Below are 16,947 nucleotides of genomic sequence, written 5' to 3' on the forward strand. Positions count from 1 at the left end.
ATCTTTTTGGCAAAAATAATTGCCGGATGATGCGTGTGAGCCCTGTTCGAAGGGAACAACCAAATTGCAAAGTAGAGCAATTGTGAATTTCACCACCATTCCAGCCCAAGGGGTGCCTTTCATGTTCTCAATGGGGAATTAAATACCCCGTAGCGACCACTAGTGCATATGTTAAATTCGTATGCGAAGAGAGTGCAATATGGTAGTTGGCTGAACTCATTACGATTTTATTCATCATACTGACGATGCACCCCACAGGCATCATCCTCCAGAGGCCCTCTTCCCGCAAATCTTCTGTCTTCAGTTTCCCGCAATCTTTCCCAGAATTACTTTTCATCCCAAATGCAATCAATTGAATTCTCACTTTACTCTTAATCCCACTGAATCACAAAATGTTGATTTATGAAGCAAGTTTTAGTTTTAAAATTTCACATTATACCATTCGTTCGTCTTATCTGTTTTGTCACAGTCGAATAAACCGTAGAGTTTCGATTTCAACCCATTCGCAATTTTCAAGGAAAAGACTTGGGAAATATATGGAATTGCCCATTCTTCCCTTGGTACAAAATTTTGCTGAAGAGAAGCTATTGAAGAAAATTGTTCGATAAGACACTTTTTACTTCATGAAATTTTGTGGTTTCCGCAGGCGTGGAATATATGGACAAGAACTGATTGTAATGCGTTCTATAGGGTAACGTGTAGTATTTCGGAACACTTTTTAGCACTTTCAAGTTTCAAACAGCTTAACGACTTCTCATATAATTTTATTCTTTGTTGATACAGATATTTATGTTCCTTATACGATCCAGAATAAGATTCTTATCGAAAAATGTGGAAAAATGCATATTTTTTTATACAAAATAGCAAAAAATGTAAAGAAGTAAAAGTGGTATATTTCGGGACAGACAAAAGTCGCTATTATGCAAATAAATTTCACCGAGCCGGATTATTTACCTTTAAGTAGAAGTTCTAAACTTTACTCTTTCATAAAAAATTTGTTTAAATTTCACTTTAGTGACTTAAATTGAAAAAAACTAGGCACTGTTTGTGTTGACATCTGCAAAATTGATCACACTGAAGGTCTTGTAAAAAGTGAAATGTGCCACTTACAATTCACGCGTATTTAACGCTTTAAATTAAATAAAATTTCAGAAGTTTTATGTTTATCTGATACGTAAAGAGCTTAATATTTCATATAGAACTAAAAAATAATTAGAAAACAAATATTTATAGGATTTTTGATGTGTTCCAAAATACCCATATTATGTCCCGAAAAGTACCTTCGTCCAGAAATACCACACGTTTCTCTACATTCCAAATTTATAAGTGGAATGGATGTTAAAAAAAGTATCAAAGCGTTCCAACTTTCCTAAATATTCGAACTCATGACTTTGATGATATGTCAGAAAAAACTATCGCACAAATATAATTTGAAAGAAGAAATTTTTATTAAATATACTTGCTCATGAATTTGAGGTTTTCCTCGCAATTTCAAAGATCAATTTGAAATTTACGCAAAATTCAATATTAATTATTATTGATAATTTTTAAAAGGGCTTATTAAAGCTTAGGACTAACGCAATTGAATTTTAAATTTAAGTAAATTACCGATATTTAACAATCGGTTGACGACCGATTGAAACCAATTTAGACTTGTCAGTAATTCCAAGAACTTTCTAACGAGCCCAAACATGCCTACATTTCATTGAGCAATATGATAGCAATAGGATCCGTTCAAACTTTGACCTTGAGAAACCGTTTAAGCGAGTTGTTCAAGGGAATTATCGTATATAAGCCAAAAGTCATGACTGACATCCTCAACATACTCTACACGTTTCAGAATTAAATAAAATTGCAGGTTACTTTTTTGTTATATTAAAAAACATAGGATAAAGTTTCCATCCTTTGCACAACCCCAAGCTGCATAATGTAAGTCCAGATGCAGCTCACCTAAATAAAAATTACAAACTTAGAGGGAAATTGGAGAACTGAAGGTTTTTCACTTTATGAGAGTGAACCGTCCACGACAACTGATGCTCACTCACTGAAGACAGTTACCTAATAATAAGAGACCCAAAGCAACCTTTTAGAACCCATAAGGATGGTAGAAGTTGGGAGTGTCAAAGGAATAAAGGATTAGGATTGATGGGTCATGGCCTTCGACTGGGTTGCCAGGTGTCGAAAAGGCCATACGCTCTACAATAATGACTAAATTTTTCCTATGTTTCTGAAAAATGTGAATTTGCAATATATTTTAACACGATACTTTCCCCTAGTTTTTAAAAGGGACAGATAATCCTAACCGGCTTATGTAGGTGAGATTCTTAACGTGAGCTAACTCGGAGTGCATGCAAATTCGATTTGGAGCTGAAGTTGGGAGACGCCATTCAGTTATCTTGAATCAAATTCGTGAAATTATACAAATTTTGTATTTAAACCAAAATATCAAGGATTGGGATGAACTGGCACAAAAGTGATATATGGGTGAAATGTAGACCAGAATGTACTCTATAATTTTCCTATAGAACATGATCTCATCTATTACTCAGAAGCCAAGATAAGCGAGGTTTTTTGTTTCTTAACTCGTTTTTTCATCCAGAGTGCCCCAAGTAGTCATTTGTTGAACTTCAACTATATCAAAGAATTGTTGTATTTTGTGGGACTTTCCATTTAAACCCCTATTTTAAGTGTCTTGGTGGAGTAAGGCAGTCAAATTGGCATCTGAGTGATTTCAAAGCGTTATTATTGGAAAAATCAATTTTTTCACACTTAAACGGCAAAATCGGAGTGATAGCGTAGTCTGAGCGGAAAATGATGTATGGACGAAATATAGAGACAAATGTGCTCTACAATTATGTTGAAGTAATCATCAAAATCGGTTAAGCGACAGTCGAGATAATTGAGGTTATGTGATATTGAAATTGGTTTTTCGACTGTGGCGCCCCTGGTGTTGGTCCCACGAAGTTCAAATATTCTAGAAAGTTGTAGCATTTGGTGAGATCTTTCGTTTAAGCCCTCATTCATCAAAATCGGTCACATAGAACCGGAGATATGATTTTTTGAATTTTGTGAACTTTGACCCCTCATATCTCCGGTTCTATTGAAACCACAGCGCGCATACGCACCATTTTGGAAACGTCCTAGACTGGACTACAACATACTAAAATTTCATTAACTTGCACAATGCCGTTTTTGAGAAAAGTGACTTTGAATTTCGATGAATTTTGACGCTATCACAGCGCCACCTATGGTGACTTTTTGAACTTCCATCTGAAAGTGCTCATCGATACGAAACCAAAAAGGTAAAATTTAGGTCGCTATGTTAATTAGAACCGGAGATAGAGGGTGGTCAATGTTCGAACTTTGACCCCTTATAGCTCGGGTCAGGGGTTATGGATCGACTTAAGGTTTTTTTTGTTTGATAGGTATAATCAACGGCTACAACATACTAAAATTTCAGCCCGATGCACAATGGAATTTTTGAGTTATTTAACTTTTAAGATTTAAAAATTTTCTTTTTAATAATAGCGCCCCTAGCGGTGGTTTTATGAACTTGCGATGTTAGAAGGGGAAGTGGCATTTCACGAGAGCTTTCCAAAAGGCCCTCACTTTTTAAATTCTGAGAATTAGAACCGAAGTTATGGCCATTTTAAAAAAATTTTTTGGACCCTTATAGCTCGGGTCAGGGGGGTCGGGGGACCTTAAGTTTGGTATTGATGGTAAGCTCTAAGGCCCAGCTATAACATACTAAAATTTGAGCCCGCTCGATGCCATAGGGGTGGAGCTATTGAGAAAACAAAAAAAGGGGGGTCTTCAAAATGGCGGAAGGAGGGGTGGGGGGTCAATGCACCAAGTTGCAATTTTCACCCGATATATAACCTTTGCCGAAAACCGCAAGTCGATATCTTTTTTAGTTTAGGAGCTATTAAGCTCCAAAGAGCGGCCGGCCGGCCGGCCGGCCGGTAACGTAAAATAGCCACATATATATTCGTGATCAGGAAGTGGCGAAACACATTTTGGCCAAGTTTGAGGTCGATCGGACGACATGAAATTTTGTTAGGATTATAGTAGGTGAGATTGTTAAGAATCTCACCTAATATGGGTGCGATTAGACACATTCATTAAAAGAACATAGGAAAAATTTAGTCAATATGAAGCTTGGGACCGTTCTAAGCATTAGCACTTTTCCTTATTGTCAAAACTATACCGAAATTTCCAGTCATTTTGTGACAACTGTCAAACTGCCAAAATTTTTATTATTTCATGTCAAAATTTCCCAAATTTCAATATGTTCAATTTTTAACCGAATTCCAAAATCAAAATTAATACACTCAGTCCCGGGATTATGCACATTTTTGGGACCGGAAAAAACGCGCGAGATGGCATTATGCATCGAGAAAATTTGCCTACCCGCAGGGGATTTTTTTTGAATAAATCTGCCGTAGAACGAATTTCGCGCGGAGTAAAAGTAGTTCAAACAAAAGCATTCAACTGTTTAATAGAAATCGATTAAGAAATAGTACTTTTTGGCCAGAGTTCTTCAATAAATGGTAAGAATATTTAAAAATTTTACCTTAATAAAAAAAAATTAAGTTTTATTCTGAAAAATAAGCAGTGTCTTCAAATTTTCCGCGTCACAAAATAGTATACATTCAGGCGTGTTTCAAATATGATTTCATAAATTGACTCCCAATGGTAGGCAAACTTACATAATTGTGTGTGCATAATTCTGTCAGGTGCATAATCCCGAAGTGCATAATGCCGGGACTGAGTGTACTCGTTCTGTAAAATATCTTGTTAATGATATTCACTTTAGCATCTTTCATCAAAATTTTCTGATACATATCCTTAAAAAATTCCAAAACGGTACACTTTTTTGAATCTTTGTCAAAACAAATTGTCATTTTGCTTATTGATTTTAATTATAAACTGTCATATTCGTCAAAAAAAGAAAGAATATGTTATCTATTCATGAAAATCTGAAAATTCAGATTAAAAAAAATCAACAATCGTAAAAGCTCGTAAATAATCGCGATGCGCCTTTGATTTTTAAATAGCAGCACTGCAACCGTATAGATTAATTTTATTAATTTATACACAAAATACAACGACAATTTATTTATTCATTGTGTGATAAACCTCTGCTTTTGATCAGCAATTCACATCATCTGCTCTCTGTTCAAGTCTCAAACTTCTTCATCGATTTCTAGGCCCCTCCCAATTTGCTGTGGTTTTAAGCGTGATCTCTTATCTGTCCGTCATTAATATCAAAACATAAATTCAGTGCTTTGTGGAACGAATGAAGTCAGAGATAAGGTGAAAGAACAGATTAAAATATTAATAATGTGTCCCTCACCGAGAACATCCCTCTTCGACTTGGTGTGAGGGATGGGAACGGGGACAAAAAGGGTGTACTTTTGTCATCCAGAGGCCAAAGACAGGGGTGAAAATTGTGAACACTCTTGTTAATAATCTCCCCGCCAAAAATGTATTTAACACAAATGATGCCGGAGTGTGGAATAAAGTGAATTAGAATGGGATGAAGATCCGGGGGATATTTAATCATTGGGAATTGTTCTCGGGATATTCCTCCACAATGTTATCATATCGCTGACAAAAACTCCGGGGGATGATGATGTATGAGATTTGAGGGGAGCAATTAGGGGATTTTTCTATGTATACTGGAAAATCTTCTCAAATGATTTTCCATTGGACCAGCTTTTCCTCACTGGACACACGGCCATGGGGTGGGCAATTCCCGTGAAATTGATTACTGTGAAGTGGCTAAAAACGACCCAAGATGTCCCTCAAATGCTATCGGCTTATCACTCAAGCAACTTCTTGGAAACGAGGAGGGTTCAGATTGTCATGGAATTAAATTTGGACCATAGATCCTCTGCCGGAGTGGGTGCAAGAAGGGTAAATAAATTCCATAAACATGTGAAAATCACATCTTTCAGACTGGGCAGAGGACAAACCACTCTTCCTTCTCCGACATTTCCCAATTCGGTCTACTTCACACAAGACGTGATGAGAATTTATGGAAGTTTTCTGCTTCGTTCATCAGAAACTCATTATTTCGCACTCGTCAGACTGTCAGTGTTTAACTTTTCTACTTAGCAAAAAGTCTCCGCTTTAAACTTTTTCAAGGGATTTATTTTTCGTTGCTTCTGCGGAAGAATATCTAATTGGAAAAATAATTTAAAAATAGTTTCACTGAATTTTCAGTCTCTAATTGTATAACACTGAAAATAATCTTATAAAATATTTCCCAAATTATGGGATTGGATCAAAAGAGATTACACACTTCAATATACTTATGCAATAACACATCTAACTGTGTTATCACACTTGCACATTAAAATTTTAATATGATTCACATTAATTGTCTCTGGTGAGAGTCCAAATGTGTAATTTGTGTGTTTGAATCATTTTATATTCAAAATTTGATCTATTTGTTGATAAAAAGGTAGACTTGGCTGGCAAAATTTGATATAAATTGATTTATAGCATTAATGCGAAAAATTAATGCGATTTTCTCTTTAATTTTTTAATGTGAAAAATATTTATGCTTTAGGTAAATTTAAACTTATTTTTGCAGGCCAAGTCCACTTCTTTATCAATAAATAGAAAAACCCCAAATATTAAGTGACTCAAAGACACAAATAACATATATTTGGACGCTCACAAGCGACAAATAATGTGAATCACATTAAAATTTTAATGTGCAAGTGTGATAACGCCGTAAAACCTAAATAAATAATTTATACATTTAAAACTTATACACCTTAAGTAGGACAATAGTTATTATTATTATTATTTATTATGTATCGGCAAAAAGCCATATACATGTAAAAAAATCAGGTACATATAGAGGGCTACAATTCTTACAATTTTCTATCTATACCTGTCTAATGAATCGATTACAAAAATGAAGAAAAAAAATGAATACATTATTTAGAAATTAAAGAAATTCAAAAAAAAAAATACTTTATAAATTTTAAACTATCTTAATTGCTTTTGGTGTCTTTGCTACCTTGAAAAAGAGAAGAGGAAAAAAAACAGAAACTTAAATTGTTAAATTAGTTGCTCTTATAAAAAGAGCTACTTTAACTAAGTTATCCAAATTATTACCAAGCAGCTTTTTCAGTTCGACATTGGTGATGCCTATTCTGTCTCGGAGATGGGAGTATTCAGGACAATTGACTAGGATGTGCTCTACTGATAGTGGAACGTTACAAATGGAACAAGTGGGAGGGTCAGTTCTGTCCATCAAGTAGGAATGCGTTGCGTTCGTATGTCCAGTTCGGAGTCTCGTTATAATGCAACTATTTTTGCGATTCATGTCAGGGAATATTATTTTGTCTGGGTCTTCAAAGATTCGTCTCAGTTTATTAGTCATGTCAACGTCCTTCCAGTCCTTGCGTCTATTTTGCTTTAAAATACTTTTCATTGTTGTTTTCATGTCTGCATAAACTAATGAATTACTTCTTCTAATGCAACTTTCAGAAACCTCCTTCACGATTGCCTTAACTTCCTTTATACCTAGAGTCTCTTCGCATACCCAAACTACTTTTATTCGACCCTGAGAGAAGCATATGAGGTCATGGATCTTCAAGACAAAATAATTTTTACTTTTTGGATTCATTAATTCTTCTACACCCAAAAGAGAACTGGTAGCTATCAAGATTGGATTTCCTTCTAGGACATAGCAGTAGCAGGCTTCCATAATTGCAATAAGATCGGCATTGACATTGTGTGTATGCCTAGCTATATTTTTCTTAAATGAAATATCTAAATCTGCTGACCAATATGCGATCCTACTAATTTGTTTATTCCTGCAAGACGAAGTATAAATAATATTCCAATTAGAATGAATCCTACAATACTCATCAAATTTGTCTATAGTTCGAGCAGTACCAGCCCCACTTACCCAAAAAATTTTGATTGCTAAATTTATATTTGAATACTTAAAACACCAAGGGGGATTACTTGAAGTGGACATTTTAATAATTTTATAATTAGGGATACTATTTTCTCTAAAAGCTTTATTGGCAATTTCTATCCATGATTTTACTCTTCTTTCTTTATTACTAGGACGAAAATTTAATATTTTTTCATGTAACATGTGACTAGGTAATGATTTTACTTTCTCTAAATAAGACATTAACAAAAATTTTCTCCTATAATTGAGTGAAGGAAAACCCCCTTCGGCCAACACACTAGCAATGGGAGTGGATTTAAAAGCTCCGGTTGCTAACCGAACTCCTGTGTTATAAACTCCATTAAGTCTATTTAGGGACTGATCTGACGCTGTTCCATAAACTTGTGCCGCATAATCTAGTTTTCCGCCTATTAAAGCCCTATGAATTTTTAGTAACTGGGTTCTATTTGCTCCCCATTTAACTGATGATAAAGCCTTGATAATTTTTAAACGATTTTGACAATTTGTTCTGAGGTCTTCTATTTGTCTTTTGAAATTAAGTTTTTTGTCAAATGTTATACCTAAAATTTTTAAAGTTTGTACTGATTCAATTACTCTATTATTTAATTTTAATTCGGGATCCTGACAGTTCCGCTTTCGGCAAAAGTGAATCCACTTGGTCTTAGATGGAGAGAAAGATAAACCATGTTCAAATGCCCAATTTTCGAGTGTCGAAATACCATTTTGGATATGGCTTTGAAGATCTTGAGAGGTTTTGGATGATCCATAAATCACAATATCATCTGCGTAAATGAAATGTTTAACATTATTTTCAGATAGAGCATTAGAGATCCCATTAATGGCAGTAAGGAAAAGTGTCACTGATAAAACACTTCCAGTTGGTGTACCATTTATTTGTTCTCTCCATGATGATTGACAATTTCCTACCATTACAGTGAATTGTCTATTATCCAAGAAATTTTCTATATAATGAAGCATATTACCCCTAAATCCCCAGTCCCTAAGTTGCTTAATTATGATGATCTTCCATAGCCTCTCATATGCTTTTTCCAAGTCAAAACTTACGGCAAAGACATGTTCCTCGTTATTAATTTTTTCAGCTACGAAATCTTGAAGACAAGTAAGATTGTCTAATGTGGACCTAGACTGACGGAATCCGGATTGATATCGTGAAAGTAGTTGCTCTTTTTCAAGCCACCATGATATTCTATTTGCTATCATTTTTTCTAAAACCTTTCCAATGCAACTAAGTAATGATATCGGACGGTAATTCGTTGGATCAGAGGCATCTTTCTTGGGTTTTGGAATTGGAATAATCAGAGCTCTCTTCCATTCTTCTGGGAAGACTCTTTCTGAAAAAATTTTATTGTAGATTCTTAATAGATAACTTTTAATATGTTCTGGAGCTTTTTTAATCATGTTATACGAAACATTGTCCAGACCAGTGGATTTACCTTTAACCGAACTTAAAGCTTTATCTAATTCATCAGGAGTAAAAATTTGATTTATTTCAGAAGGGGGCACCACTAATGGGACAGTCTGATACTGCCTCAGTGACTCTTGAATTTGGCTTTGATTTAGACTTAAATGAGAGTTATCTGAATTTTTATAAAAAGTGTCGGCTAGAACTTCGCATACATCCTTTGGATCTGTTATTGCTACGTCCGAAACGTTTAATTCCCTTATACGACTACCCTTGAAAGATCCTGAAATCTTCTTAACTTTATCCCACACAATTTTTGGAGAAGTATCAGGTTTAATATTTTCAACATATTTTTCCCAACTAGATCTTCTGGCATCATCCATCAGTTTTCTTACTTCTTTTTGCTTCTCTCTATATATTTTTAAGTTACTGTATGTGGGGTGTTTATAAAATTTCTTAAAACATTTGTTTCTTTCCTTGATTTTACTAGAGATAACTGAGTTCCACCATGGTACATACTTATCGCGAATTAAACCACTTGACTTCGGTATAGATTTTTCAGCTGCTTTTACCAACCCTGTTGTTAAATAATCAACTGATTCCCTTGTGGGTAACTCTTTAGTAGTATCGATATATTCATCAACTTTTTTGACAAAAATGTCCCACTTAGCTTGATCTTCCTTCCATCTTATTCTAGTAGTATGTGTCAGGGAAACGTTAGGAGAAGTAACAAAGATAGGAAAGTGATCACTGGCTGAGGAATTATTCGAAACGTTCCACTCAAGGTTAATTGACAACGCAGGAGAAATAAGGGTTAGATCAATTGCGGTGAGCGCACCATACCCCGGATGAAGATAGGTTGCTCTTCCGTCATTGAGACATGTTATATTGTTATTTTGGATGAAATCTTCAATTACTCTACCTCTGGAGTTAAAATAAGCACCACCCCACATAGGATTATGTGAATTGAAATCTCCACAAATCACAACACGATCACCAAGCTGACGCAAAATATTTTCTAATGTAGGAACTGACAAACTGTCTCTCGGATTAATGTAAATTGAGCAGAAAGCAATCATTTGACCTCTAATTTTCACCTTAACTGCTACTGAATCAAGAGTAGTAGAAAGGTTAATGATAGTATAGGGAATTTCTGACTTTATCAAAATAGCAACGCCTCCTTTAGCAGTATCAAATAAGTGATTGTTAGCAATTATATCATACTTTGCAAAATTAGGATTTGTCCTAGAAGTTAAATGAGTTTCCTGCAGTAAAATTACGTTAGGTTTGTACTGATTAACAATAATTTTTAATTCACTGAAATTATTCCAAAATCCATTAATATTCCATTGTAAGAAATCCATTTTAAAAAGAAAAAGTGAAAAAAAAATCAGGAAACTCATAACAAAAAAAAAATACTTGAATTATTTGTGCCCTAGGACGACGGCCCGACTGCGAGAGTTCCACGAACCCCATGAGAATACATGAGATCGTCCAAAACTCCCGCAGCCGGGCCGCCCCCCCCAAAGCACAAAAATTATCATGAATTCTTACCCTAGTCTACACCTATTACCCTACGAATTGTAGCTTCATCAACAGTTTTCTCATGGTGAGTAACTCCGGGTTTGTGGGCCACACTGCTAATATAGCTGTCGCTGGGCAGCACGGCAAGCTTCTTCCTTTTGTTCTTCCCAGTCTTTGTCTTCTCAACTAAACCTGCCTTGACACGGTTGGAATCTGTCTCCTCGGATGAGGAGGTATTCTTCTGCCGTTTCTTGTTCTGCTTGGAGACGACTTGGTAGTCATCAACATCCTTAATATTTGTGACTGTTGTATCTTCCAACACATGGCTCTGCTCCTCAACATTGAAGTCCATCTCCTCAGAACTTTCCTCTTCATTAGTAGTGTCGTAAGTGGATGAAACTTCTTCGACACCTCCGACGGCTCCTTCAGCTTCGATCTCATCTTGAACTTCTGTCTGGGTCTTTTGCGGATTTGCTGCTTCCGGATCTTGTACTACCTTCTTGGGTTTCCTATTACACTGACAGAGACAATGTTCACAGTTAACACCAAAGGATGTCTCTCTCTTTCCTGTAACTCCAGCAAACGTGTTATCTTCCATACTCATCTTGGCAATGAATCTCTTCTTGGCTTCAGCGAAAGAAATTTTGTTGTACACTCTGATCTTTTGGATCTCGAATTCCGTTCGGAAAACTGGACAGCGTCTAGACCAGCTTTCGTGGTCTCCTCCACAATTTATACATCTTGGACCTCCAGCACAGGGTTCGGGATAGTGGTCCTTTTGGGCACAGGACCCACACATTGCTGCTCCTTTACATGTTGTCTTCATATGGCCAAATTTTTGGCAATTAAAGCAGCGCAACGGATTGGGAACGAACGGCTTTACATCAATTCTCAAGTAACCAGCTTTAATGTACGTTGGAACTTCTGGAAGAGCAAACGTAACTGCAAATGTTCCTGTATTTTTCCATTGTGAAGCTTCATTTCCCTCTCTATTTTGACTGGCCCTCTTTTCGAGTTCAGTGGGCTTCCTCTTGATCTGTCGGATCTCCGTAACCATCTGGGACGATAATTCCGTGAGGAGTTCTTGCTCATCCATATAGGCGAGATCCCAGCAATGAATGATTCCCTTGGATTTGTTGAGTGTCGGGTGTTCAGTCACAGAAATATCAAAATTACCAATCCTCTTGATGTTCATCATCCGGTTCGCCTGCTCCTTTGATTTTGTCTCAACCAAAAGAGTGCCATCCTTTAGTCGAGACATATTGTTCACATCACCATAAGACCGCATCGTTCTCGCAATGAGAAACGGAGATACCGCAGTCATATCTTCGTGGCCTTTTGCATCTCTCTTCATCACCAAATAGCGTTGCGCACGTGCAATCCTCTCAATCTCATCATTGTACATGTCGAAAAAGCCCTTTTTCTGGTTGTTCTGTATCGGTGGGAAATCATTTGGGGAAAGGGAGAAGTCTCCCCCGCCCCCGCCAGCATCGGATTTCCAGGGCATAGCCCTGCTTTTCATAGAATTCAGCGACCTAACCTCAAAGAGGTTGGCGAAACTATTTCACAAGAAAACTTCAATAAAGTGTTTTTTATGCCAAAAATTCACCAACTATAAGTTATATTCTGATCTTCTCTACTCTTGAGAGTAGGAATATGCAAGAATTTATCTACAGAACGTCCACAATCTTAAGAAAAAGTTGGAGCACAAATTTCACGTGTATTCAATTTGACGTTTCCAACTCGAGAGTGTAGGACAATAGTAAAAATTAAGTTACGAAAACATAAATAACGGGAATAAAAAAACCATTTGTGATTCCAAACTTGTCCTAAAAAAAAACAAAAAATGCGCCCCCAGAACAGAACAGTAACTTTTAAGAAAGGAAAAAATTTATAAACTTCTTGGCATTTTCGTTTCCATTGGACTTGTGTTCACTTTTTGGGTTTTTACTGACCAAAATTGGATTCATTACCAACAAATTCGATTTTACTTCATTTTACTGACAAAAATCGTTTTTACTTTCTGAAATTATTGGATGTTGCGACTTCAAACACAAAACGTTTTATTAAACTTTTTTTACACATTATTTATTCAAATATCAGGAAACATTAGATTTTGTGATAAAATTTTATGCAAATGAAGAATTCTTCAAAGTGAAAAAACTCATTTAAGTTTTAAAAGACTATTATATCGTTTTGATTTTTTTTTTCGGAATAACAATTTAATCGTTTAATCCAAGATTTAATCTAATTATTTTAAAATTAGATATCTAAAAACAGAAATATAATTTATATACGCTTTGAAAACGTACACAGCTGTCTCCGATATCCTGTTGATGCCCTAGATACACTAGGACTTAAGTCGAGAGACGATTTAGGGGAATGTTGGCATGGTTTGCACAAAGTGAACCTTCAAACACCGCAAATTTTCTCTTAGTTTACAAAGAGCTAGTTCGTCATTTCTTAGTCATAAGATAGATCTTTATTAAGCTCATGAAACGAGATACGAAATGGTAGGTCAGCTCTTTGCAAACAAAGAGAAAATTCGCATCGTTTGAAGGTTCACTCTGTGCGAACCATGCCTACATTCCCCTATAGTGGAAAATGTCGGAAATTTAGTTTGACCATTATTTCTAATTAAGTATGCTTAGCCGTCTCTCGGCTAATCCTCACGTCTGTCAAGGCCCTGACGGGAGAACAAAATGACATTTGGGTTTTTCGTATCTGGTCAACGTTTTTTTCTATTTTGCGTTGTGGGAATTTATTTTCTGTCAAAAAGCAACAGAAACTTCTTTGTGGTGCGCTTATGGTTCATTTTGTACCACAATTAAATACAGTAGAGTCTCGCAATAGGCCATATTTGGTTCCAGATTTGACACTTGAGTCGCACTATAGTCCATGCCATTTTTTAAAATTATCAACGGCTTTTAGTATTGAAATTGCTCTACGGCTTCCACTTTCTTTGCGATTGTGGTACTTGTCCTCGCTCTCTTCATTATAGATTACAATTATCACAACTACTCAATTAAGTTTTGCTAAAAATATTAAAATAATTATGAAAACATTGCATGTCGCGTACTAAAAAACATAACCTCAGTGATTTGAAATCAACGGTCAATAAATTGTGGACTATAGAGCGATGGCCTATAGCGGGACTCTACTGTATATCAAAGGCTTTGATAAAGTGAAAATAACATTTTAATTCATGCTGAACAAGTTGCGTACTTAGTAAAAAAGAGCTCGAATTCATCAACCGTCAGTGTTTGGCAGCTGTCAGCCGAAGTGCCGGATATCGGAGAGAGCTGTATAATTTTATTTTTTTTTTTAGTAAATCTGCTTATTAATATTACGAGTTTTTTGAGAAAAAATAGTCTGCTTAACTTTTAATAAACATTTTTAGTTGTTTTACAATAAAAACGTTAATTAGTTATTATAGTAGCTGTAGTTGTTAATTAATTATACATAGGAAACTATACCATCAATCAACCTATGCAAAACTCACTTTTTATAAATCTAAGATGTTACTTATTTTTCCTAAATTACCCCCCCCCCCATACGAGCAAAAAAATACTCCTAGGCTATTTTGAACATGATGATACTCTGCAAAGTTTTTCGAAATATTTTTTGTACTTTCATATATAAATTATTTTCATGAGAAAAAAATTTTTCTCGTGAAGAAACTAGAGTGAAAGAAACACCTATTGACACTTTAAGAATTTATCATGCCATACTTAGTGACACTTTCAGTACCGATTTAGGATATTTAATTTGAACATAATTTTTTATAAGAAAAGGTAGATTACAGAAAAACCATGATATTACTTTCATTTTACAAATACATTAAATAAATTTCATAATTTTGACAAAAGTGTAAATAGGGGTTCCCTGTCGAAGAGGTGTTCCTTTGATCCTGCCTATGAAAAACCGATATGAGGGAAGACAGTTTCATGAAACTTATTTTTTTCGTAAAAAAATTTGTAAAATTTTCACAATAAACCAAAATTCATGGACACCATGAGCTGCCGGCTCAATTGTACGCACCACATCGTTTCCAAATCTCGTAACCCCGAGAGTGAGCGATTATATTGCATAATGCAATTGGCTAAAGGTCGTGCAGCAAGTCAAGCAGAGCATGTGGCCTCTATAGCTCAGTTGGTAGAGCACTCGTCTAGTTAACGAGAGGTCGCCAGTTCGATTCTGGGTGGAGGCAGGAATTTTTCCTATCTGCACTGAGAAAAAAACTGAATGATTTGACTGTCATTTGCTCTGATTGATGATTTCTCTGTACATAAATACTATTAACATTGAACTAAAGTTCGTAAAATTTTCACAAGAAACTTATTTTGTTATGACTTATTATCCAATATTTTATGAACTATACTCAAACTAAGCTCAGCTGGTTTCTCTTAGGTAGGCAATTTTTTAAAATAATACAGTCTATTTCTTATATAATCACAATACAGTAGAACCCCGCTATAGGCCATCGCTCTATAGTCCACAATTTATCGACAGTTGATTTCAAAACACTGATTTATGTTAGGTTATGTTTTTTAGTACGCGACGTGCAATGTTGTCATAATTATTTTAATATTTTTGGCAAACTTTATTGAGTAGTTGTGATAATTGTGACTCATAATGAAGAGAGCGAGGACAAGTAGCATAATCGCAAAGAAAGTGGAAGCCGTCGAGCAATTTCAATACTAAAAGTCTTTGATAATTTAAAAAAAAAACGACCTGGACTATAGTGCGATCCAAGTGTCAAATCTGGAACTAAATATGGCCTATAGCGAGGTTCTACTGTAATTTATATTTTCGAAAGTTATGCCTGCCGTGAATTGCCTCTTCTTCCCCTACACATAAAAATGTGTTATTCTTTTTATTTCTTTGCAACAATAAATTACGTTTTTCCGTAAAAAGTATCATTTAAAAAAAAATTTTTTTGGTCTAAATCTTGGTTTTTGACATGAATTTCATCCATTACCTTTTTAAAGTCGTATGCAGAACTTCCATTTCTCCCTCGAATTTTTGTAATGAATTTATTCAGTATACAATTCCTCACAATATATTGTTCAAAATTTGCTCGTCATGGAATTATAACCAAAACGAAAGTTCAACCACGCATTTAGTATCAGTCATTTACCCATCAAAATCCCATCAACTTTTTCAAATCCATAACTTTACGATTGAAGATAACTCAAATTGATGATGGAGTGAAAAAGAAATATTTTAAAAGTCTCTCTCACATATGTTGAGGAATATTTTGGCCTGATTTATGCCCACAAGAGGACGAAGTGAAATCTGTGTAATTGAGTGGAAAGGAAGTGAAATCCCAAATTTCTTGATTGCATCTCCTATTCCAGCCACGACAGTGCTTGAAGACTAGAGAGAATTCTTGAAGCTCAATCCTTTGGGTGTTTCTTGTGCTACTTCAAGTGTGAAAGACTGAAAAAAAATCCTCAAAAGTCGTGAGAATATATTTGAAAACAGAGATAAGAAGAAATTTTACGAATGTTTCAAGGCTCATTAATAAAACATTTCTTTTGATTCATCAGAGCGGAAGACGATAGAACAAATATCGAGTGTAAATTTATTCATGCAAAATCGATGGAACATCCTCTTGCACTTGAGGAATTTTTCCTAAGCTGCCGGAAGGGCCAATGAATGCGGATTTCACACTTATGTACATAAAAATGTTGAATTCCTTTGTAGAAGTATAGGAGGAAAATCAACATTTTTCCAATCACATTTCCATACGTAATCAGGTGCTCTTCTCTCAGCATCTTCATCAAGCATCTCCGGAAATTCGTCTCATCCCAACTCATCCTCTCTCCAATAAAAATCTCTCATACCAAAAAGTTTTATCCAAAAATTACTTTATAAGGTAAAGTACCCTTACTCGACCGGGTTCCTCTATTCGACCGGTGGGTCAATTTTTGAATATTTGATGGTGAATTTCATCAATTTCTATGAATTTGTCACTGATTCGTATTATTTAAAGAATAATTGACCTATTAATGTTAGATCATACACAAAATATTATAGCAAATATAATTAA

General features: G+C 35.3%; 1 protein-coding gene and 1 non-coding gene across 2 annotated transcripts; one reads left to right on the forward strand and one right to left on the reverse strand.

Annotated features, from left to right (window-relative positions):
* Positions 1–10,923: 10,923 nt before the first annotated feature.
* LOC129801010 (uncharacterized) lies at positions 10,924–12,399 on the reverse strand. Its single transcript, XM_055845764.1, has one exon. It carries the CDS (start codon positions 12,397–12,399, stop codon positions 10,924–10,926), a length of 1,476 nt encoding a protein of 491 aa, XP_055701739.1.
* A 2,630-nt stretch (positions 12,400–15,029) lies between these two features.
* On the forward strand, positions 15,030–15,102 carry Trnat-agu (transfer RNA threonine (anticodon AGU)). Its single transcript has one exon. It is a non-coding gene; the product is annotated as a tRNA-Thr (tRNA).
* The last annotated feature ends 1,845 nt before the right edge of the window (positions 15,103–16,947 follow it).

The sequence above is a fragment of the Phlebotomus papatasi genome, chromosome 2, assembly GCF_024763615.1.
Source record: "Phlebotomus papatasi isolate M1 chromosome 2, Ppap_2.1, whole genome shotgun sequence".
In the NCBI taxonomy this organism is placed as follows: Eukaryota; Metazoa; Arthropoda; class Insecta; order Diptera; family Psychodidae; genus Phlebotomus; species Phlebotomus papatasi.